The following is a 23,566-nucleotide window of genomic DNA, read 5'->3' as shown; positions in this document are numbered from 1 at the left end:
ACTAAAACACACCCATCTCTGTATGCAACTTCTAGAAAATGGAATTTAGCAAATTTACTAGGAGAATTTAGGTACACTGTAGAATTGTGTCAAAACACACTGCCATCTTGTCTCCCCCACTAGTAGTTACCTGTTCTGGTATTTTTAATTATAGATGCAAGCCCCTAAGTGTCCAGCCCACCTATGGTTTAGAATTATCATAACTGGGAATGAGGTGATCTGATGCCAATAACAAAAGAATGTTTATAGTAATTTTGTAGTTTTGGGATTTAGCTGATGTCATCCTAACCAAACAGATGTTTTTGGAGACCTCATTTTGTTTGAACCAGAGCTGGAACCAGTAAACGCAGAACTTCTAAATTTTCCCCAAGATAAAGAGCCTCTCCCTACAGATGACCAATGTAATTAGCATAAGATCCTTCCCCCTCACAGATGACCCATGATCTATACAATGTGAATGTTCTCTTCCATGGCTTGTTGAGCAATATTATTGTGGCTTATATGTGCGTATTGTAACTATCCAGATTCCTATAGGCTACTGCATGGCCAGATTTTATGGGTGTTGGTAGGCTAGGGAAAAGGGACTATACTCTCTGTTTCCCCCTTCACTTTTTACAGGGAAGTGGCTAATGAGATTGCAGTTGCAACACGTGTGGTTCTTTAAGTACAGGATCAGGAAGTGCAATCTCAGTGGATGAGTTTGACCTCTAGTTTTGGAAAAATAGAATACTCTAGATATGTTTTCTATGATTTTGCTTTTGCACTAACATGCGATTACTCCCTAGATCACTGCCTGACCAAAACTGCTCACTTATGACAGTGTACAGGATGTGTAGTATACTGCTCTTTCCTGTTTACCAGGAAGTTTGAAACCCAGATAAACAGAAACCCAAGCTCTGGCAGTTTGGAACAGTATAAAGTTCGCTTTTCTGTGACCTAGGGTAAGCGAGATATAGCAGATTTATGATGTAAAAAGTGAACGCGAACAGAGTACTAGTAGTAGTAGTCTCTGTTTCGGGTGTCAATGTCAGTGGAGATAGATTTCAGAGGCTTCTCTTCAGCTTTATAAATATTTTTAATGCAAGAAAAATAAGATAGCACTTCAACTCTATAATTATATTGAGGTAACTCAAAATTGCTGCCTGTCTACTGGAATTACTCAAGGCACAGAAGCACTTGGGTACAGTAATGCAGGCGTAGACCAGCAACTGACTCGACGACTTGCCATGCCTACTGCACATGTGCTTCAAAGCATCACGTCACACGCTTTGTATCATTCACAGTATGGTAGGTTTTAGTGCACCCCGTAGATGTCGCTGCATGAATTCTTGAACTGACCACGTGTGCTTAAATTTTCTACTGGCAGAACTCTACCTGAACCCTGGGCTTGCTCAAAATCTATTTCCCTTTCTTCTCTGGCCCTTGCATGTGTGTCCATGTACACCCTAACACTGATCATCTACAGGCAAGGACAGCTTCCTACACAATCTATAAACTGCTCGATGTACAGCACCGAAATCAGTAACCATTACAGAATTAAGCAACAGGTTCATTTCTAGTTGGCTGTGATTGGTCGAAATCTAAATGATACGTAGTTCCTGTGTGACCTATCTAGCTTCTGGTTCGTCGCTCATTCGTATCTTGTAAATGTAATGGCATGTCAAAATTTTGTTCATTATAGTCAATCTTTAGTTTTATGCATACTGTGATAAGTTTTATGCTTTCTTGACATTTGTAGAGTCTGTATGGCTGCATCTGATGGAAAACATTCAAGTACTACGTTCTGTATCAACGTTGGTGTACAGTTAGTCAACAACCATCCTCCAGTAGTGGATGCAACAGCTAGTGGGATGGTAAGAATAGAGAGCAGTTTAGATTTTCTTTTAGTGTTTGTCAATTGCAATTGTCGTGTTATACCTGTATTGTAGCCTTACCAAGAGGAAGGAGATGCAGTTCCAGTTCTTAGCGATCTGGTTATCACAGATTTAGACCATCCAAATTTGCCAGAGTTTTACATGCAAAGTGCAACGGTCAGCTAATTAACACATACTACATCTCTGCAATATTTATTTGTTTGTTGTTTGTAATATTTATTTGTCTGTTGTTTGTCTCTTTGTCCATATAGTATGTCTTATTTTTGCCAGTCTGCTTGTCATATCATTTCTTGTATTGTTTTTCTTTACATTCATAGGTGACAGTTGTGGGTGGAGCTGCAACAGATGAAGTAGACGTTAATGTTTCACAAAGCAATGGTGCCATAACTATTCCCCAAGGCAACGGGAAGACTGCAGTTGTTCTTCACGGTCCTGCTCCTTTGAGTGTATTCCGGACAGTTCTGTTAACAACAAAGTAAGTTTTTTAGAAATGTGTAGTTTTGCATGCAATAAAGCAAATTGTTGAATTAATTTCCAATGCAATTTACCATAATTATTGCAAGTTATTAATAAAGTTATGTATGACCAGTTTGGTATTTATATATCAGGTAAGGCATTAATTGCTGAGCGTAGTGAGGCTTCTAATGCGGGTCGCACAATAGAAATGGGCGTGGTCCTATATCGGTCTCCATCAAGCTTTTGGTGTGTGTGTGTGTGTGTGTGTGTGTGTGTGTGTGTGTGTGTGTGTGTGTGTGCATGTGCGGTATGCGGTGTGTGTGTGTGTGTGTGTGTGTGTGTGTGTGTGTGTGTGTGTGTGTGTGTGTGTGTGTGTGTGTGTGCATGTGCGGTATGCGGTGTGTGTGTGTGTGTGTGTGTGTGTGTGTGTGTGTGTGTGTGTGTGTGTGTGTGTGTGTGTGTGTGTGTACACAAATCTCAAATTTCTTCTCCCCACGACCACGTTTCATGTTAGGACCTACCTTAAAATCGTTTCCATGTCCGACTACAGATGAGTCTAAGAACGATTCATGCAAGTGACCGAACGGCGGAGAAAATGCTTCCTGGGCTTCCGTCGCCCCATCCTTTTGTATTGTAGCAAGGGACTATGTGTACGTGACAACCAAGAAACACCTTCAGGAGTTGAATGCCATGTATAGTCAACTATTCACGCGTCCCATACATAAGTATGATCAATCCTTTACTACACTGTGCTGCATCTAACACTGTTGATAGTCAATGTTTGCTGATATTAATGTCAGTAAATACCATACCACTGTCATTACAACGGAACTGAGTGCATACCTAGACTGTACATTTCAATTGCCTTGGTCACGATTGCAAAACGATGACTACCTATACCAGGCCTATATACGTAATATAAACTACTAGGAAGTTTGCATGTTTACTTCCATGACAGCTAGGGTTTCAACAAATACGTATTGTCTAGCTAGGACTTGCGTTTCAGTAGACTGTCTGAAAACTCTGTTGGAAGTGTTACTCACGAACGCGAGGCACCTACGAATACCGTAGAATTAGTAGTAATGATTGATTATAATTAATAATTAGTAATTAGTCAGGGAATCATAAACAGTAACGTTGACACTGACATATTCATGCACCAGCATATGGCCACATAGTAACTTAGTTTGTGTCTATATTCCTACTCGTATTCAACTTGAAAGTCAGTAATGAGCATAGGTCACCCAAAATGTGCTTGTATTGGCAAAAGACTTGGACGCTTGCAAGATTTGTAACATATTGCTCCAAATTAACACAATAGAAATTTGCCACACATTCGTGTTTGTATCTCATTAAGAAAAGTGTCGAACCAAACACTGCTGCCAAATCAGACAAAGTGTGACTATGCCCTTAGTCAGTCGCACCCTCCAGCATTGTTCAGTTAGTTGTGGTAAGTTTATCTGCAGGCAGTACTTTAATAACCTAAACGAAATGCTTGTCTGCGTGCTGTTAATCCTACCAAGATCATCTCAATAGTCCATAGTGACATATTACAGAGTTTTTAAGTCTAATCTTACCCTATTTCTTTGATTAAACACTGTTGTGTTAATTTTTAGCTAGGGTTTCAGCTGCAGCGTTTATTTGTTAAAGGCTCTTCGCCGGTGCTGTAGGACTGTGTACGTGTAAATTCTGTATAGCTAGGTCTGACATCTTTTAAAGAAAACAACACTTACGATACTGGTACACGCATTTCACACTTGAGATGTCATGTGCTGTGACAATATACAGGTAGTCTAAAAAGCGTTGCTTTGTGTATGCCGCCGAAGAATTCGTACGATTTTTCCTTCATACTTGAAGCAATAGATCTTGGTAGAACTCATTAACTTAATTAGAGTGCGGCGTTTACTCTAGGGCAGCATTTAATTGAAGAAATACTGTAGATATGTACATACTAGTGTACCAACAAATTTTAGTTTTTGTCCATAATTGGACCACACTCAATGGCCTGGATAATCTTGCTGTATGTGTTAGTTATAGATACCTAAACCACTGGCTGTGTTGCTAATCAGCTGCTAATAAAAGCTTCGTGAATTGTAACTGCAAATTATGGTTTGTATGTTTAAGTATAAGCAAGTCCACGTAAGTGTACAAGCAGCTTGGTTTCACTTCATTTGGACCAAATGGCATGTTTTTAGTTGCAGAATAAGGAGTATCATGCGCAGTTGGCAGTGACTGCAAGTATTTCTTGTGGCTATACAAACAGTAGTTGTACATACATCCCATCAAAACATGAACGTGAAGAACTCCTGAAGAGTAACATAAACGTTTGCGGTTACCAGTAGTTAGTTGTAGTTTAAAGATTTCCAGAATTAATACGGAAATGCTTTTGTCGTAGATTCAGATCGACTGATGATGAGCCAGACTTGACTGCAAGAGAGATTCGATTTGAAATTAATGATGGGAACTTTCAAAGCTCTGACAGTGTCCAAGTGGAAGTACGAGGTATAAATGATCAAAAGCCAGAGGTACAGTACAATTTTGACTATTTGCTATATTTGATGAGCAAGTTTAGCAAGATACTTTTTGAACAGATCATGCATGGATCAACTGACAGCCCATTCGATGAAATAAGAAGAATACCAACAGAGATTGTTCCTAACCTTGAATTGGATGACCCAGACAAAGATCCGTATGTCCTTCTCAATGCACATTTATCTACTTTAATCAGCTCAATTATTTGCAATCATTTGTGTAGTGTTGATTACATTTTTAATGTCACTGTGTCGATATGTCAGGATGGTGTCTGTCCAGACAGGATAGACTGGTCACCAGACATTGCATTTGAGACTTTGGTATGCTTGTAGACATTTTCAAAATGCAAACCGCTTCTTTATGTATATTTGTGTGTAGAATGTGACAAGAGATACACCGCTTCAAGTTGGTTATAGCACACACACCATTTTGAACTCTAATTAAATCTGTTTGTTACTTGTTGCAGGTGTCATATGATCAACAAAATGGAAGATATGATTACACTCAATTAGTTATCACAGGGAAACGAGAAAACACTGAATATCAGCGAGTGCTTCGAACACTAGTGTATGCTAACAAACGTGTCAACATCAGCTGTCCAATCAATCGAATCATATACATTACGGCATCAGATGGAAGGTAATGTTTTGCAAATTTGTTTATTGGCCTGCTTCACATGTGGGTATTAAATATATAATCAAATGGTCACTCTGGGATAGACTAAAGCTTGTTCTGCATTAACCATGCTTGTAAACCATACCCTTTTTCTTCCAATGTATAGTCAGTTGTGTTATCTGATCATATACTTGCATGTTATCACTGTCGTAACTATTATCTGATTGAAGTGACTCTGGGAGAGATTCCTAATGACAACTTCAGTCTTCATTAGACATTTTGGAGTTCGGATGAGTGGTAATAACAACCAGACGCACTAACTAACCTTGGTCCTAAGCTTCAAGTCATGAAACTTTATATTTGTGATGTGCAGATATGAACTGCTAACTGCACAGCATACTGTATAATTACTATGCATAAAAGCACACACGTCTTTAAGTGAACTGAAATTTGTCTTGTTGAGTGTTGTATTGACTAGGATTTTTTTCAGACTGACAAGCTACTCTAGGTATAGGGTTCTTGCTAGAGATTTTTGGGAGCGTGGTTGGATGGGCGGGTCCACAACGCATGCAGTCCTTGCTCTAAAAGACTTTACAGTCGGACATGGGCACTGGAGCCGATCTCAAGTGAGGTAGACTTTTGTGTTGTAGCTATTGCGTGTAACGTACATTCAAGTGCCCTTGCAAGTAAATCAACTTTGATCGCCAGTTAGCGGCGTTCATCGATTGCATACGCAAGTTTCGTTTAGACGAAAAGTATGTTTAGTTGGCCATTGATTGACGTGGACCACTGTTGTTGCTTTCCATGAAGCCATGACTAGTCTAGAGTAGATTTTAGGCGTACACTTCCCAGACAAGAGCCTGCTTTCCGAATCACTGGAAGGGCATCCCAAACTAGAATCAGAGGCAGCGCATCTGGGACTGCAGTCAGCAGCTTGTGTGTGCACTGTATGTCTGGAGCAAGGCTATCATCCTGCATTATTTTGCTAAAGCCTAGATTTATGGCTATTGTCATCTTTAGTATTGTGTTTCCGTAGTATGGAATTCTCAAACATTCCTTAGCTATAAGACTTTGGACTCCTAGCTATCGTTTCTGAGCGTGGTGCACTCGTACTGGAGTGTAACGCAGTGCCACGCTGCCACGCTGTAGCGAGAACCCTGTAGGTAGCTGTTTGTCTAAACTACTGTCATAATCACTAATAGTTGTGTGTTCATCAGTAACGTTAAGGTTGGTCTTGGAGTCCCTGTCATCATCACTGTTGTCATGGTCGTCAGGATTGTCAACACCACTAGATCTAGCTGTGCTTTTCTTGAGATACGAAACTCTTCTCTGGAAGCTGATGTAATTGAGAGGAACAGAGAAGTTCCTGTTGACTATAATCATTGATGCACCCAACAAAAGGATTTTGCTGTAACATTTCTGTCTATTGATTTCCAACACTCATCTACCCACTCTGTTGCTTGGAGAAAACTGGCTGATAAACCTAAAAAGCAAGTGCATGCGCTGCTACCCAGAGGTATGAGTGCACTGGTTTGTAACACTCGTATAGACGATATTCGGGGACGGAGCTTCTAGAGCATGCACAATCTCGAGGGTAACACACACCTTTCGCCGATCTCGCTGTACACAAAGCCCACGCTTCCGGGTCTGCTTCTGAATTGTAGATCATCTTGCCGTTGACTAGGCTTTGTAAGTAAGTTCACTACTTACCATTTCGTGCATCTTGTGAGAGACTTTGCCTGCGTAGAGACGCGTAGGAAGCCATTTCTTGAGTACGGCTTCTTGAGGGTAAGAGACTGCTGTTCAAGCTGAAGTCGCCTGATTCACACTCTGAACAGATACATGTGGAGTGGAAGCACAGACTGCTCATTGCCTAGAGATGGATTAGTTTTGGCGAGTGAAATCATGCCATCTGGGAACCCATTTCAGGTAACCAGACATGTAGGCGTTCCGCGTTGTTTCTGGGCAGTCTAGCTTGCTTCTGTATATATGTGATTGGCCAAGTTGAAGTTCTTACTGTGATAACTTGCACTCGATAAGTACACTGACGCGGATCAGAGTTACAGTACACGTACTCTGTAGTTTGTTTACAATTAGCACTGCCAGTCTACAAGTCCCAGCAACAGTTATGTCTAAAGTAACACAACACACACGCACTTCCATAGCTGTAATGTCTAAATCAGAAATCAGAGGCTGTTCTACCTCATCTGCAGTTAATCAAGACATGTGTCTAGTTGTGATCTCAAAAGTTGAAGATGTTAGTTGTCAAAAATGTCACTTGAGATGCTGAAGCTGATGGTTTACATCCGATAATTGAACAACAAGCAAATGAAATAGTGGAACTTCAAAACAAGATTAGATTTCTCAAGCAAGACCTTGCATCTGCAGAGTCTGGGTTGCAAGGAAGGCATTCTCATAATAAAATCAAGTCTTACACAGGTTTTGTGTAGAGAAATGTACTTGATACAGTGTGGAGTTCGACTGAAAGCAGCCAAGATAATTTCTCTGTGTAGCAAACAAAGAATCAGGTCAAGGCACATCAAGTGATGTGTAAGCTCATGAGCTCACCGCCTTCCATGAAGAGTTGGATAGGCTAGACAAACTTTTGCTGACTCTAGTTCGACAAGATACATAGTTTCACAGTTCCACAGTTTAAGTAGTTTGCTAGATGGAGAAAGTAGTCCTAGTTTCAGCCACACCAGACAGTGACAGTGCGTCACGTTTGGTTACCCCGAATGGGTTCTCCTACCACAAAATCTTCATCTGACAAAACTTCCATCGCTAAGCAATGAGTAGTCTGTCTTTCCACTCCACGTGTATCTGTTCAGAATGTGAATCAGGCGACTTCAGCTTGAACAGCAGTCTCTTACCCTCGAGAAGCCGTACTCAAGAAATGGCTTCCTACGCGTCTCTACGCAGGCAAAGTCTCTCACAAGATTCACGAAATGGTAAGTAGTGAACTTACTTACAAAGCCTAGTCAACGGCAAGATGATCTACGGTTCAGAAGCAGACCCGGAAGCGTGGACTTTGTGTACAGCGAGATCGGCGAAAGGTGCGTGTTACCCTCGAGATTGCGCATGCTCTAGAAGCTCTGCCTCCCCCCGAATATCGTCTATTGGCGCATGCACTTTTATGTGCAGTAGTTGGGTATATACTGTGTAGTTAGCAGTTCAAATTGCACGTTACGAATAGAGTTTCATGATTTGCAAGAATGTATTGCACAACAAAGTCTAACTGTTGATTTATTATTATCGAACGTCAATAATTGGAATACGTCTAAAGATCAACATTAAGGTGTAAATAGCAGTTGAAACTGCTTTAATTGAAGGTGCAGGGTCAGGGTCGGACATGCATACTTGAGCCCAGTGTGGAAGATAACGGTATGACATAGGACAATGTCCCACCAAATGTGTTGTTTGTCCGACTCAATACTGCACCAGTGTTGGGATGTGTTTGTACAAAACATCTACGTGTCCGCATATATGATAGTGTACACCTTGTCTCTTAGCAGGCGATGGTCTTACCAATGGTGAAACTGTTAATTTCATGAACTTAGGTGCCTTCTAGCATGCTTTTAAAATCTCAGCTGCCTTTAACACTGTTTCTCCATTGGAAGTTGGTTATAAAAAGTTACAATAAGAATGGCTGCAGTAGGGGAGGCACTTAGTTATACATGTAACACCATACAAGAATGTCTTAACTAGGCTCAGTCTGTCCTAGCCAAAATAATTCCAATTTTCACACGTGAGCCAATCTGAGCTTTTGCATTGTAGCTATTGCATGTAACAAAGGTTCAAGTGTCCTGGCAAAAAAATCAGTTTTGTAGTTACGGAAACACGGTCTAATGCAACCTCATACTGCAACGTCGTGATCGTTTCAATTCAGGCTATAGATACAGAGACTTCAGTGAGCTTGGCCTTCAGTACAAATTAGAGCGTCTAAGTCCTCGTAGTTAATGAGTGTTTGAAAAGTGCACCATTTTCAAAGCGATGCAGTGCACACGTTGAGGAAAAAAGGGAATTATTTTGGCTCGGACAGACTGAGCCTAGTTAGACTTTCTTGTATAGTATTACATGTATAATTAAGTGCCTCCCCTACTGCAGCCATTTTGCATGTAATTTTTGATAACCAACTTGCAATGGAGAATGGAGTTAAAGGCAGCTGAGGTTTTCTCTGGATAAAACATGCTAGGAGGCACCTAAATTCATGAAATTAACAGTTACACCATTGGTAAGGCCATCACCTGCTAAGAGACAACGTTTACATTATCATATATGCGTATGGGTGGATGTTTTGTTCAAACACTGGTGCAGTATTTGGTCGGACAAGCAACACATTTGGTGGGACATTGTTCTGTGTCCTACCGTTATTTTCCACACTGGCCGCTGCATGTCTGAGGTGACCCTGCACCTTAATTAAATTTAAGCAGTATATAGTGAAGAATGTTGACATGTGATAGATTGTGCAAACAACAGTGTAATCTGTCACATTGTGGCAATTATGATGCAATTTGAGCTATTAAAGCATGTAAATAAAATCAAGGTAGTTAAATTAAACAAGTGAGTTGTGTGTGTGTGTGTGTGTGTGTGTGTGTGTGTGTGTGTGTGTGTGTGTGTGTGTGTGTGTGTATGTGTGTGTGTGTGTGTTGTGTGTGTTGTGTGTGTGTGTGTGTGTGTGTGTGTGTGTGTGTGTGTGTGGTTGTGTTGATCAGTTTTATCAAAACATCTTGAACAGCAGTGTAAAATGTATTTAGGAATACTGGAAGTGCAAGAGCAACTGTCAGGATAGAGTTCATCAATGATCATCCTCCTGTTGTGTTTGCCACTTCAGTGTCATTTATGTTCAAAGAAGATGATGGCACAGGAGTAAAGTTTGCTCCTGACATTAAATTAAGTGACCCTGATGAGCGCTGCAACACCAGTATTCTCAAAGAACTTCAATTCCAAGTTCACAACTATGATGATGGTAATGAAATAATGGCAGTCGACGAAGTAAGCAATTATTGCTGATATACAGTGAGTACAAAAAAACTAGCGTTTCTTGCTAATGTTAGATATTGGCAGAACAGCTAGGTATCGAACATAAGTTGGAAGTACAAGGTGTCCTCATAGTGTTGTTATTAAATGGAGTTGCAGAGACAAAAGACTACCAAGTGATGAGGGATAATGGACGACATGCAAATTGTAGAGTTTGATTGGTGTTATATGTATTTATAGAAATTGGCTCGAACTGTGACATACCAGAATACGCGAGATGAGCCAACTCTTATCAGACGGGACATTACGGTATGTGGTCTTGAGTTTGTTGTTAAATAGTTATGTGCTTGCAATGACTAAGTAGGTTCGAGCAGGAGATGGTGAAAAGCTTAGCAACATTATTCACATCAATGTATCAATTGTGTCAAAGAACGATCAGGAACCACAACTTCAGCTTCGTGAATCAAGTTTCACATATACAGAAAATGGACCCGATGTCATGCTTGGACCTGCCATTTTAACTGACGCTGACAGTACACCAAAAGATCGTAATATTATTTGGATGTCTGTTACTCTGAGGAACAAAAAAGATGGAGATAAAGAAGACTTGAAGTTTGATAATACTATTGTAGGACGTGAAAATGCCATTGATGTTGGAGCTGATGAAGACGGATTTCGTATTGAAGCCTTTGACCAGATAAATGGAGCACCAATTGAGCTATTTGGTGAAGTAATTAATTCTACTTATTACTCAAATGCTGCAAAGAATCCAGAACCAACTGGTGAGCCTACAGCTGGAAATCGTGAAGTTGTTTTCCAGGTGAATGATACATAATTTTGTGTGTGCATATTGTCACCAACCAAAGGCATCATGCACCTGGACTCTAAACATCCAGTTATGATACACAGAATGAGATGTAATGAGTTCAGGAAAACATGTACTGTAAATCAACAAAATTTTGTAAGCATCTAACTTTGAGACTTCTCATAGTGTACTAATAATCACATGTCACGTGTGCCAGCCAGACTGACACTTAGCTGGTGAGCCTAGGCAATAGACCAGTTGCAGTCACGTGAGCTAAACTGACCACCCCACGCTGTGGAGGACAGCCGGGACATTTGCTATAAGTTAGAGGCCTTTTCTTCTCAGTTCTCGCGACAGATTGTTAGATTTCGACAGCCAATGTAGCTACAATGCTAAATTGCAGTATGCTGATGGTTGAGACCTTTACGAAATTTCCCGTAGCGAGTTGTCCGAGGACGTCGTTGTTGTGGCCGCATCGACAACACCCGGATGAAATTTTTTCTCTGAAAGTAAACTGCTTTTGAAATTGGAATGTTGTATATTGCTGCCAGTTCTTCCTGAAGACAGTGCAATGGCTTCTTTAGCCTGTCAACATCTTCAGACGGCAACTATAACTAGGTCTGCATGCGTGGTAGCTAGCGCTCCCATGCTACATCGTCATCAGTTTCAATGTCGTCTGTAATTTTGCTTGCGCATGCACTTCAATCCGTGGAGGAATGGTTTTGTCATCGTCTCTCTTTGCATTGCGCGGGTGCTGTGGTTTTGACATGTCCACACACGTGGACACCTGGTGAGATACTGCTAGGACGTACACACGCCTAGGCACTTAACAGATACTTACGCGTGGTGCTGTGGTTTTAATCCTGTTGATTTGGTGTTGATGTTCTGCACAGAAGTGGCTATGTTCATCAATGCTTACGGAAGTTGGCTGCTTACGAAATGGAAAATTTGGACACTTACGAAAGTGTTCCGATTATGAAATTTTGTTGATTTACAGTAATGTGTAAGACTCAACAGAGACAAACTGATTAAAACCAGCCATCAAGACAAACAGGCAAACAGATGGAAGAATGGATGATGGTTGGACAGACAGACGAAGAGATAATCGGTGAACAAAACAGATGACAGACTCATGCTGTTGTTGCCTTCATGTGCTGCTATAGTGTTTGTGTACATGATAGTATTCAGCAGAATTATGTTTTTAGTTTGCCAGCAATGTTGAAAATGGTGAAGACCCTCCACAGACAGAGCGCACGTTTGTTCTCACTGTAGAATTGATTAATGACAATCCTCCTGTTGTGGACCTTGACAATACTATGGCTGGGACTGGGTTCTCAACTATATTCACAGAAGAAAGTGGTACTGCTGTTCCTCTGTCTAATGGTTTGAAGGTTACTGACATTGATGTTCTACCAAACACGAACATAACAACAGCTACTATAACAGTAGAGGGTGGTGGTGCAGAGCACCACATTGATGTTGTTGACGCTCAAAGTTTACTGGGAATTTCTGGTCAAGGCACACATGTGGTCATACTAAATAATAGTCAACCAAGTAGTGTTTATGAAAGAGTTCTTGGTACAGCTACATATTGGAACAGTGCAAATGAACCGAATGCATCCATGTTTAACATTCAGTTCGAAGTTCAAGATGCAGATGATAAGCAAAGTGACATAGCAGAAGCACAAGTACACATAAATTTTATCTGTGATCCACTGGTGCTCCTGCTTGATCAATCAAACACAAACTACAGCACTACTTTCTCTGAATTGGACAGAATTCCTGTCAAAGTAGTCAACTCAACTAGCATACATCTGTCTGATGTAGATGCAGAAGAAATAGTAAGAGGAACCATCACTGTTGTGGGCTTTCAGTCTCATTGGATGGATTCTCTTCAAGTTCTTGGTGCTGATGGCAGTGCAATGAATAGCTACCAAGGAGTGACAATAAGTTACGAAAATGGTCAGCTAAGTTTTGAAGGAGAAGCTACACTTCAAGTGTATGAGAACATACTAAAGAAAGTTCATTACAGCAACCCAGATCCTTGTCCACCATCACTATCTGTTTTACTAAAATTTGACTTCATAGATGATTGTGGGGCTCATAATGCACCAGTCTATACAAACATATCCATTGATCCTGGCAATGATCCACCAACCATTGATCTTGATACTACCACAAGTCAAGATCCATTGCAGTTAACATACCAGTTCTTTGGGGTAGAGAATACGGACCCACAACCTCTTGTTCTCTTTGAGCGTGCTGCTTTGGATGATTGTGATACTATGCATTCGATGGAATATCTTTATATCATCATGAGTGAGGCTGGTGATCTGGAAACTAATGAAGAATGGTTGGAATTTGACTTGAATGGCACTGCATTGCAAGTTCGTAACATGAGTAACAACTTCGAGATAACGTATATGGTGATGCCATTATTTAATACTACTGTGCCTCCGAGTGACTTCCAAATGGTACTCAGGAAGGTGAAGTACAGGAATGTTGCCAAAAAACCTTTTGAGACATCAAGGGAGTTGACAGTACAAGCTTCTGATGGCAATAGGACTGAAACAGCATCAGCTATTCTGTCCTTGGATCGTGTTCCATTGGGACCAAACATCACATTAGGAATGTAAGTTGGGTTGCATTCATATAGTTCAATTACTGTTATATCTTTATTTTCAGGACTTCATTTGACTACTTTGTACGAAATCCTGTAATTCCACTTCTACTCTTGCAAGACAGTGGGTTTAACATTGAGCTGGGAGACGTAAAGTTTTTCAAACAAGTGGTCATTACCATCACCAATCCTGCTATCGAGAATGGAATGCTTGTAGACCATTTGATACCTCCTGCTAACAATTTGCTTCCATCTGGCTGGGAAGTAGTAGGTAATTTTACAGACGAGTTAACAATGCAATCTCAAGGTGTATCACAGGCAACTGAAGACCAAATTCGCAGTATGCTTATTGATGTCCAATTCATCAGTAATGCAGTTCGTCGCCATGATGTCAGAATGGTCACTCTCGTGGCATTTGACTTAGTGCGTCCTGGTAATACTGAGAAGATTACAATTGATGTAGAGCCACTAAATGATCCTCCAACAGTTACAGTTGAAAGTGGCAACCCACGATTCCAAGAGGGAGGAAGTCCAGTCTTAATTTATTCTCAAGTGAATATCACAGATGTAGATGATGACACGTTGGATAATGTCAAAATTGTGCTAACAGTCAATGCTTCAACAGTAAGTCACCAGATTGACCACACAAAACTTTGTAACATTTAGAATTAATTATTTAGAAGACATGCAATGGTGGAGGGCCTGGAGATACATCAACACTACCAGAAGACTTAAATGATTGTGCTAGTGGAACAGACAATAACATTTTAGCAGAATGCTTGGGCTTTGCGGGCAGTGTATCTCATTTTGAAACAGACTACTTCTACGAACTTAATTCTCTGACCCTGACTATCAGCAGCAGTAGTGACACCACACGCAGATCCAAGGCTGACTATGAAGAGTTGCTAGTGTAAGTTGTCATTCTTGTACCATGAACAAGAGAAAATTACACGTGTAACCTTCTTTTTATTTAGGACATTGACATATGAAAACACTGCCACCAATCCAGACAATGCAGATCGCATGTTGTCTCTAACAGTCAATGATGGAAAGGCTGTTTCTGAACCTCCACAGAATGTCTACGTGCATCTTCTAGTGCAAAATGACAACCCACCTACCCTTACCATATCACAGGATACAGCTGAATTCAATGAAGGAGAAAGCACACCGCAGCCACTTATACTAGCTAGCTCAACTGTAACAATTGATGACACCGACTGTGGTGCAATTGTGACCAAAGCAGAAGTTTCACTGCCTGAAAGAATATCCAGCGAGTCTCTTACTCTAACTGGATTCACATCACCAACAGCAACATTTGATGACACTACTGGTACTCTCACTATTGATGGAGAAGCCAACTATGAGGTTATATTGAAGGGTGTTGAGTACTTAAACACTGCTGATGAGCCTGGTCCTGATGACAGAACAGTAACATACAGAGTGTTTGATGGCACCCACTGGAGTGCTCTTGAATCACTTTCAGTTACATTTTTATTTATGAATGACAATGAACCCTTTCTAGATCTGGATGCTGACTTACCTGGTACTGGTTACAGTACACAGTTTAGTGAAGGAGGTGGGGAAGTCCCTATTGCAGCCACAAATAAAATTCAAGCAACTGATGAGGACATCAATACATTAATACATTCAGTTTCAGTGACATTGTCAGGTACGAAGGATGGATCAGAAGAGGAGATACGAACCGATCGAACAGACTATGCTTTGGCGAAACCGACAGCAACCACATTCAAGTTCACATTTACAAACCCTAAAACTTTATCTCAGACAGAAGCATTCATAGAGACTCTGCGATATACGAATGATCATACCGATCCCACACAAGGAGTACGCACAGCTCAAGTAACAATAAATGATGGCGAATTTGACAGCAATGAAGCAGAGGCTACTATTGTAGTCGACGCAACAAATGATAATCCACCAACGTTTCCATCATCTACTTACTCTGGCACAGTGGAAGAGAATTCAGGCAATGGTGTATCTGTTGTAACAGTAACAGCTCAAGATGCTGATGGAGATGCTCTTACTTATTCTATCATTAATGGCAACACTGGTGGAGTGTTCACTATTGCTGCAAATACGGGTGTAATCACAACAACAGGTGCGACTATAGACTTTGAGACTCAAGAAACATATACCCTGACTGTACAGGCATATGATGGTAATTTCACTGCTAGTACATCTGTCTCTATTGCGGTTACAGACGAAAATGATAATTGTCCTACATTTTCTGATGGAACAACACACACAAAGACAATACCATCAACTACAGCTGTCAACTCAATTGTAATCACTCTGGCAGTCAGTGATGCCGATACTTCTACTGTGTTTCAGCTGGCAATCACTAGTGGAAACAATGATGGACTGTTTGGTATCAGTGAAAACAATGTGACTGTTGCTTCTAGCCTATCAAGCAGCCAGTTTACTTCTTACACATTAAATGTCAGACTGACAGACTCTACATTGTCCTCGTGCTCTCAAGTTGCGACAGTCACCATTGTCATTCTGTCACCAAGCTCAGCGTTTGATTTTGCTGTAAACGAAGGACAAAATTCTGGTACAACAGTTGGAAAAATAATCAGTGATCCAGGGTTTCCTCAAACAACCTATACAATTACCAATCCTCCATCAGCTCCATTTGCGATAGATACAAGCTCACAGATTACTACAACTGCAGTTCTAGATAGAGAAACTACTGATGAGTACACGCTTACCATCACATTTAGCGTACAGTCAAGTTCAGTTACAATCACGGTCACAATTACTGTAAATGACATAAATGACCAGACTCCACAGTTTTCATCACCATCCTACAGTGGAAGCATACAAGAAGGTACAAGTGGCAACATCACTGTAGGATTGTCTGCTTCTGATGGGGACATTGGGGTCAACGCTGCATTTACGTTTAACATTTCTGGAACGAATGTATTTGGTGTTCAGCAAAGTGGCAATACAGGTGTCATCACAGTAGTGGGAGATCTGGACTACGAAAGCCAGTGTTCCTACACATTCCAAGTAATTGCCACTGATAATGGTGGTCTTGAAGCAACAGCTACTGTCGAGATAACAGTAACAAATGTAAATGAGTATGCACCCACGTTTCAATCCTTTAGTAATCCTGTTATATCCGATGCTTTCGTGCCTAATGATTTTGTCATGACCATTACTGCTACTGATCCAGACAAATGTCCAACACAGAGCAGTGCAGCTGGAACAGTTACATACGGTATTGAAGGAAGTGCTGGATCGTACAGAATAGAAGCTGGAACAGGTGTTATTCGTGTAAATACAGCTGTCTCGGTTGGTATGACAACAATCACGGTACGAGCCAGTGACAATGATGGCACAGGAATGACTGCAGACCGGGAAGTTACAATCACTGTTGAAGAATTAAAAAGTCCAGTAGTAGATTTAAATGGAGGAGAAGTATTTACCTTTCATTCTACGTTGTACTTTGCAGACTAACATCATTGCTTTCTGTAGAGTGGTGTTGATGTCGCTGTCACGTTGTCAGAAAGTGATCCACCAGAAGTAGCATTAGTAGAATCTGGTGTAAGTGGTGTGGTGCAGAGTGATGTCTCTTTGAACAACGTTACAATCCAAATCACTAATCCAGTTGATGGAGCCCATGAAATGCTTGATGCTTCTCCATCTTCATCATCAGGGATATCGGTATGGTACACATTACTGTTTCAAGCCGTAAACTGTTTTAATGAACATATTAATTAACTATGCTGTTTGTCAGAAATCATATGATTCCAATACTCACACTCTGACACTGAGTGGAGTAGCGACAGGGACTCAGTATGCTGATGCACTGAAGACAGTCAAATACAAGCATTCACTGATGACGGATGTATTGCAGGTTTCTCGTGAAAGTCTAATCCAAGACAGGTAGGTGAAACACAGCACTAACTGCTAGCAGCAAATTTTGGTAAGTACTGTGCTGTATTCAGGGCAATTGAGGTAAAAGCTACAAATGTCAATGATGTTGATGGTGTGCCAGCTACTGCCACTGTATCACTGGAAGCTACTGTTAAATGCCAAAATATAAATGAGATAGTAATCACAGACCCAGCTGGACTGAGCAAATATTCCAGCATTTCTAGAATTAAGTGCAGCTTCAGAATTAGATGCGAAAATACACTCGTGTGTAATATTGAGTCGCTTTCTTCATTGAAACTCTTGCAGGTAACTATTACTTTCCTTGAAGAAACTTTTATCGTTATTCATGATTTGTTCATTTATAGGCAATCGAAGGAGAACTGGAAATTTCAAATACACGCTTGACAACTCTATATGGATTGAACAACATTCAATCATTTGATGGTTTAATGCTAACCAACAATCCAGATCTAGAAACAACAAGTGACCTTCGAAATGAAACCACTAATAGAAAAAGAAAACGAAGAGATGGACATATAATCCAACTCACCGGGCAAGTCATGATTCGGGCCTGTGGTTTTCTGAAAGATGTTCTTGGTCTCAAGGGCATTTCAGCGATAGCAGGTACACTAAATATTTAGTTCCAGTGAACTCGCTTTGTAAAAATGTTAACATTGGACAACTTTCTATTTTAGGAAATGTTGTGTTGGAAGATAATTCGCTATTTGCTGGAGTAATGGGAATGGCAGATGTTACAAGAATAGATGGAAACTTAAACATCATAGGAAACAATGAACTTCCAAATCTCATGGGACTGAACTCACTGACTACCATCGGAGGTGAATTCAACCTGCAGACCAATAATGTTAGATCAAGTTTACTTTATTGTCGCTGATGAAAAATAATGTCGCAAGTTTTTGTGTATTCAGGCTCTTACAACTGTAACAGGTCTAGAAAAGCTACAGGAAATCGGGAAGCGTTTCGTTGTGTCCAGTAACTTGGTATTGCAGAACCTCAAACCTCTGACAGAGGCTCAGCAATCTATAAGTGGTGATACACCAATCGGTTCAGTTGGTGAACAGATCTTTTTTGTGGGGAATACAATCATGTGCACGGACTTGAACTTTTGGAAGGTGCGGCACAATTGACAGAGCTTTTAGTGCATTTTGCACCAGTAGCATTTGTTCTGTTTTTAGAATCTTCAAGCAGTACTTGCTATTCCAGAACCTCCTTCATGTTCATGAAGAAACAACTGAAACACATGCTGACATGAGTTGCTTGGCGTATTGTTTAGAATCAGTATGCTTGTTTTAGTGGTAATGACATTCTGCTTGAAGCGCAGATGGTTGCTTATTGTAGTTAGTTGCTGTTTGTAGTGAAGCATGTTAATGAACACTGCTGTTCTTTTGTGTTCATTTAGTCATATGGCTGTAGTGAAGTATTGCAATGAGATGGCTAACAAAGCATTACAGAAAGCAAGTTGGTGGGCTCTGATCCTGAATTGTGTTATGGTGCTTGAGGTTTTGGCATAGGTAATTAAATAGACTCTGTTTGGAATCAGGCAACCATATTCTCACAAGGTGCTCATGAAACAAAGTAAAAGTAGTAACCTTCGTAGAATGTTTTCTTTGAAACTTGTATCATGGAACAATGGCAATCTACCATTTTTTTTGTAGTAGCTGTATACATAAGCATCAGGAACCAAATCGTAATTTACTTGATTGAAGTGCATGTGTACAGATACAAAGCTGAAGGATGCAGTTAATTAAGCATTACATATAGTTGTGATTTGAGAGCTGTAGCTAACATCTGATAATTATAATTAGTCTTCAAAAAAAGTGGTGCATCATGTTACTCAATGGTAGAAAGAACACCGAGATCCGTGTGTGGTTCATGTACGTCGGATTTCATATTGTTTTGGTATTAAAGTGGACATAATTAAATGACAAAATTCCGTATATTAGTTACAGCTTTTTGAAAGAAAGCAGTTGCATGGCTACTACTTACCTTTCAAGATAGTTTGAATTTAATTTCCGTCGATTCCTCGAGTTGTCCGTATTAATTAAAACATTGACCTGCAATGCCTGCAGCAATCTACCCATATTTGGTTTGAGCGGTGACATCAAACCTCTATTTTCCTTTCATTAGAAATTGCCAAGTTCCACAACAAAATGTAGAGAAATCTCAGCTCTAAACAACTCACATTCATGATTGTAAGGTCACAGAACAACTAGACTTACGGCGAACGCCGTAGCACCATATTGGATTAGAAACGTCCCGCGACATGTTTTTAGTGCGCGCGGCTGGTTTGGGATCACGAGACCACCGGGTGAGTGAAAATCTCGCTGCAACTCCTTCGGGGGAACACTGTTCAGGCTCTGGTTCAGGATGGTTCACAATATGCGACGGAGAAGTGACGGACCGTGAGGGATTGTTACGGACAGCTCTCTGTCGTTTTAGATATCGTTTTCATTGACGTCAAATTTTCCTAACGCACGTTAGTGTCGGCCATTTGGTGTCTATGTGAAACTTGCGTGGGTGTCAAATTTTGACCTCCCTCGCCTCACTACACTTCCTGCGAGCAGGAAACTATCAAAGCACTCCGACAATCTGCTATCTGATGCGAAACCTCGCTATCTAGTCAAGCTGGAACTGATTGGAGGAGTTGATCCACTTGCTAGAGAACACCACGTTTCCTCCTGTCTACAGTTCGGACATTGTCTCCTATCTAGTCCTTCAGACGAGCTTCATAGCAGCCAAACAGGTTACAGTCCGCGAATGCAAATCTTTGAAGTTTACTACCAGTCTAGAATTGGCTGGGTGAAAGATGTCCGTGCGCATGTTGAGGGAGTTCTAGGTGTTGTGGAAACCTCAGTGGTAATTAATTATGTGGTAATTTATAGTACAGATTTTTTGTTAGAGTATATATTTGACCTACAGTATGTATCCTATCGGACAATCTTTGTCAGCTCTAAGTGAGAGGATTGTGAAAGAGAATACAGTCATGTATGTTGCAATTTAATGTGAGAGTTCAATAATCTTTGGTAGACAATCAAGTGACGTAAGATCCAAGTTTTCTTCTTAATTAATGGTCAGTATTGATTGTGTGACAATGTGTGTGCTATAGACTTGGGAAATGTAAAGGAAGTGGACATGCTATGATAATGTAACACGAATAGCATAGCATTGTGCTATAGTAGAGTAAGTTCTATAGCTACATGTAGAATATTGTAAGACACCCCACAGTCTGAAATTTTACAGGTTCCTCATTCTCAAGAATGCAATAAAACACCTCACTTCATGGTTGATTTGTGAAAATTAAGACAGGAGATGTCGTGCACATTGTAACTGCATGGCCGGACTTGGAGAAGCTTGCACACATGTGGCTGTATTCAGTTTTTCTTTGAAGCATAATGTGACACAGTAGAGGCTCCATTCCAATCTATTCAGAAGGACAAACCATACAGACCAGTGAAAGAATTAGGTATGTCATCTGTCAAAAGCCAAAGAAGAAAATTGACAATGCGATTTTTTTGCTACAACAAACCTCTCTTGCGCGCCCGTAATTGCGCGTCTCTTTGATTTTGCGTTGGTAGCAGTCTGGATCAGTTCATCAAACAGATCAGCTGGTCTGCCACAACTAAAGGGCCTACAAAAATTCGTTTTACCGGCTTGGTTTCTTTTAGGTCTTCTCGCGAAATCGCTGCTATTTGGCCGTCTCTTCTAGCGCTGCTCAACTGTCGCTCTTGAAGTTCTTCCTTCTAGAACGACCGGTATACGGAAGAAAGACACGTCTTAATCGCGCCCCGATCTGCTGGAACATCCAACAACTATACACAATACCAATAGTACAAGAACGGGCAGAGAACGGCACCAGTTCGATCTCAGCATACGCAGTTGGACACCAAAAATGGCGACTTCCGGCGTTGTGACGTCACGTGAAAACGCTCTAATGAGTACGTCATCCTCGTTTTGCGCTTCGCTGATTGGGTAACAGGACCTAATCATTTCCTCGGTCCGTCAACTTCCGACGGAGCGGACAAAATAGAATCGATTCTATTGTATCCGTCCGTCAACGCTCCAGAACCGTCGTCCCTTTCCTGTTCTCTAAGAAATTTAGTCCGGCGGGGGACACTTTTCGCTAGAAAATTTAACCGGAAGCACTCTTTCTAAAATTTGGTCCGGGGAACTACTGTAGAGTATTTTTACTCCGACACTGCAGTGTCACAGTAATTTGCCACCTGGATGTGTTCGAGTTACAAATTAGATCGTTTTCGTTGCGACGAGCGAAAACCTCGTTTCATGAACATTGTAGCTTCACTAGCTAGCAGTAGTAGAGTGAGGAGTTCTCAAATACCGTTTTAAAAATATACCTTTTTGTATTGCAGAGATCTAGAAAAACATCCCTCCCTCGCGCTTGGAATTGCGTGCAAACAATGATAGTCAAATATTTTTTGCGCCGAAAGGTTGCGAACGAGAGGTTGCCAAATACGTTTTACCAAATATATTTTTTGCCAATTTTTTGGCCATTCTCTTCACGTCTTGCGCGCGAGACGTGAAGAGAATTGCCCGTATTAGACAAACAGCATCTATAGCATATAGCCACAGGATCGTGAGGTGTGCTCTGTAGAGGAAAGTTGCGCCCTATTAGACAAATAGCTCGTACTGTATATAGCCACAGAATTGTGTGCCTCAGCTGTAGAGGAAAAGTGCGCTCTGTTAGAGAAATATAATCTACAGTATAACTGCAGAATTGTCTGTACCACGAGTCACCGATTCAATGCGAACGGAGGTCTAACCACCCAACCCGTTGTTTTAACAACGAAAGTCGTGCGACAGCAGGCCAAGAACGTCGGACTCAGGGGATACTCTCGCCTACCAAAAGCAGATCTCGTAGCGCGTTTCTCTGAAGCCCGAGACTCAGGAGGTCTAACCCCCAAACCCGTTGTTTTAACAACGATCAAAGTTCTGCAACAGCAGGCCAAGAACATTGGACTCAAGGGATACTCTCGGCTGCGAAAAGCACAGCTTGTAGAGTTCATTCCCAAAGCCCGAGACGCAGAGATGGTGCAACGAATACAACGTGCCACTCAAACTGGGCGCTATCCAGTTAGCTCTGCGTGGTGTCGTGGACAACCCAGAGCAATATCGCGCCGAGCTACAAGAAATTCGCGAAGAAGCCGACGCTTCCCTGCGAGCCAAGAAGGTTGTGAAAGAGCTCCAAAACCCTCAGTATCGTCTAGCCACTCGAGAGATTTCGAAGGAAGATGTTTCGTGAACCCCTGGCTACACGCATCGTGAAGGAAGGAGCCATACTTAAGAAGCAGGACAGTGAACAGGAAACGACGATCAAAGGACGTAGGATGCTGACATTCACATTCCGTCGTGAGGTAGGAGGTGCCCTCACCGACAGGATGATGGAAAAGTTGGCAGACCGCGTACAAACGTCATTCTACCTTAGGTATCTCTACACCTACAAGATCAGAAATATCGAGACCGGTGAAATGAGGAATTTCCGCAGATACGCACCAGGCAGCCCACGAATGGTTGGGATGACAAAAGCCCGCGCCTGGATAACCAAGCAAGAAGAAATCCGCCTCTCCCAGGACAACCTAGACCGCCGCAGCACCAAGTGGGCTCTCGTACGCTTTATCGAAGTCCAGCTGACCGCCATCCTGGGCAGAGATGCTCTGGTAGGCACCGAACCCCTACCCGACTGGCTACGCCGTAAGAGGGGACTCATTGCTCTGGACATGCACATTCAACGACAACCTATGTCTATTC

General features: G+C 41.3%; 1 protein-coding gene and 1 long non-coding RNA gene across 2 annotated transcripts in view; both read left to right on the top strand.

Annotated features, from left to right (window-relative positions):
• The window catches only part of LOC134190374 (uncharacterized), a 20,244-nt gene extending 983 nt beyond the window's left edge, over positions 1 to 19,261 (top strand). Inside the window, exons 7-29 of the mRNA XM_062658826.1 lie at positions 1,739 to 1,853; positions 1,929 to 2,030; positions 2,192 to 2,349; positions 4,726 to 4,855; positions 4,922 to 5,019; positions 5,086 to 5,182; positions 5,241 to 5,267; positions 5,329 to 5,501; positions 10,232 to 10,469; positions 10,532 to 10,630; positions 10,695 to 10,763; positions 10,819 to 11,274; positions 12,465 to 13,891; positions 13,945 to 14,503; positions 14,560 to 14,789; positions 14,854 to 17,323; positions 17,381 to 17,569; positions 17,643 to 17,791; positions 17,854 to 18,088; positions 18,148 to 18,406; positions 18,478 to 18,647; positions 18,712 to 18,915; positions 18,979 to 19,261. Coding sequence (XP_062514810.1) covers positions 1,739 to 1,853; positions 1,929 to 2,030; positions 2,192 to 2,349; positions 4,726 to 4,855; positions 4,922 to 5,019; positions 5,086 to 5,182; positions 5,241 to 5,267; positions 5,329 to 5,501; positions 10,232 to 10,469; positions 10,532 to 10,630; positions 10,695 to 10,763; positions 10,819 to 11,274; positions 12,465 to 13,891; positions 13,945 to 14,503; positions 14,560 to 14,789; positions 14,854 to 17,323; positions 17,381 to 17,569; positions 17,643 to 17,791; positions 17,854 to 18,088; positions 18,148 to 18,406; positions 18,478 to 18,647; positions 18,712 to 18,915; positions 18,979 to 19,026 — 7,702 coding nt within the window. The 3' untranslated portion in view covers positions 19,027 to 19,261. The remainder of the gene's footprint in view (positions 1 to 1,738; positions 1,854 to 1,928; positions 2,031 to 2,191; positions 2,350 to 4,725; positions 4,856 to 4,921; positions 5,020 to 5,085; positions 5,183 to 5,240; positions 5,268 to 5,328; positions 5,502 to 10,231; positions 10,470 to 10,531; positions 10,631 to 10,694; positions 10,764 to 10,818; positions 11,275 to 12,464; positions 13,892 to 13,944; positions 14,504 to 14,559; positions 14,790 to 14,853; positions 17,324 to 17,380; positions 17,570 to 17,642; positions 17,792 to 17,853; positions 18,089 to 18,147; positions 18,407 to 18,477; positions 18,648 to 18,711; positions 18,916 to 18,978) is intronic.
• Positions 19,262 to 20,292: 1,031 nt separating this feature from the next.
• Positions 20,293 to 21,125, top strand: LOC134190112 (uncharacterized). The gene is made up of 3 exons (XR_009971587.1): positions 20,293 to 20,659; positions 20,723 to 20,843; positions 20,910 to 21,125. It is a non-coding gene; the product is annotated as an uncharacterized LOC134190112 (long non-coding RNA).
• The last annotated feature ends 2,441 nt before the right edge of the window (positions 21,126 to 23,566 follow it).

This window comes from Corticium candelabrum, chromosome 14 (genome assembly GCF_963422355.1).
Source record: "Corticium candelabrum chromosome 14, ooCorCand1.1, whole genome shotgun sequence".
NCBI lineage: Eukaryota > Metazoa > Porifera > Homoscleromorpha > Homosclerophorida > Plakinidae > Corticium > Corticium candelabrum.
The sequence above is the reverse complement of the archived record's forward strand: the minus strand, read 5'-3'. Positions and strand labels throughout refer to the sequence as shown.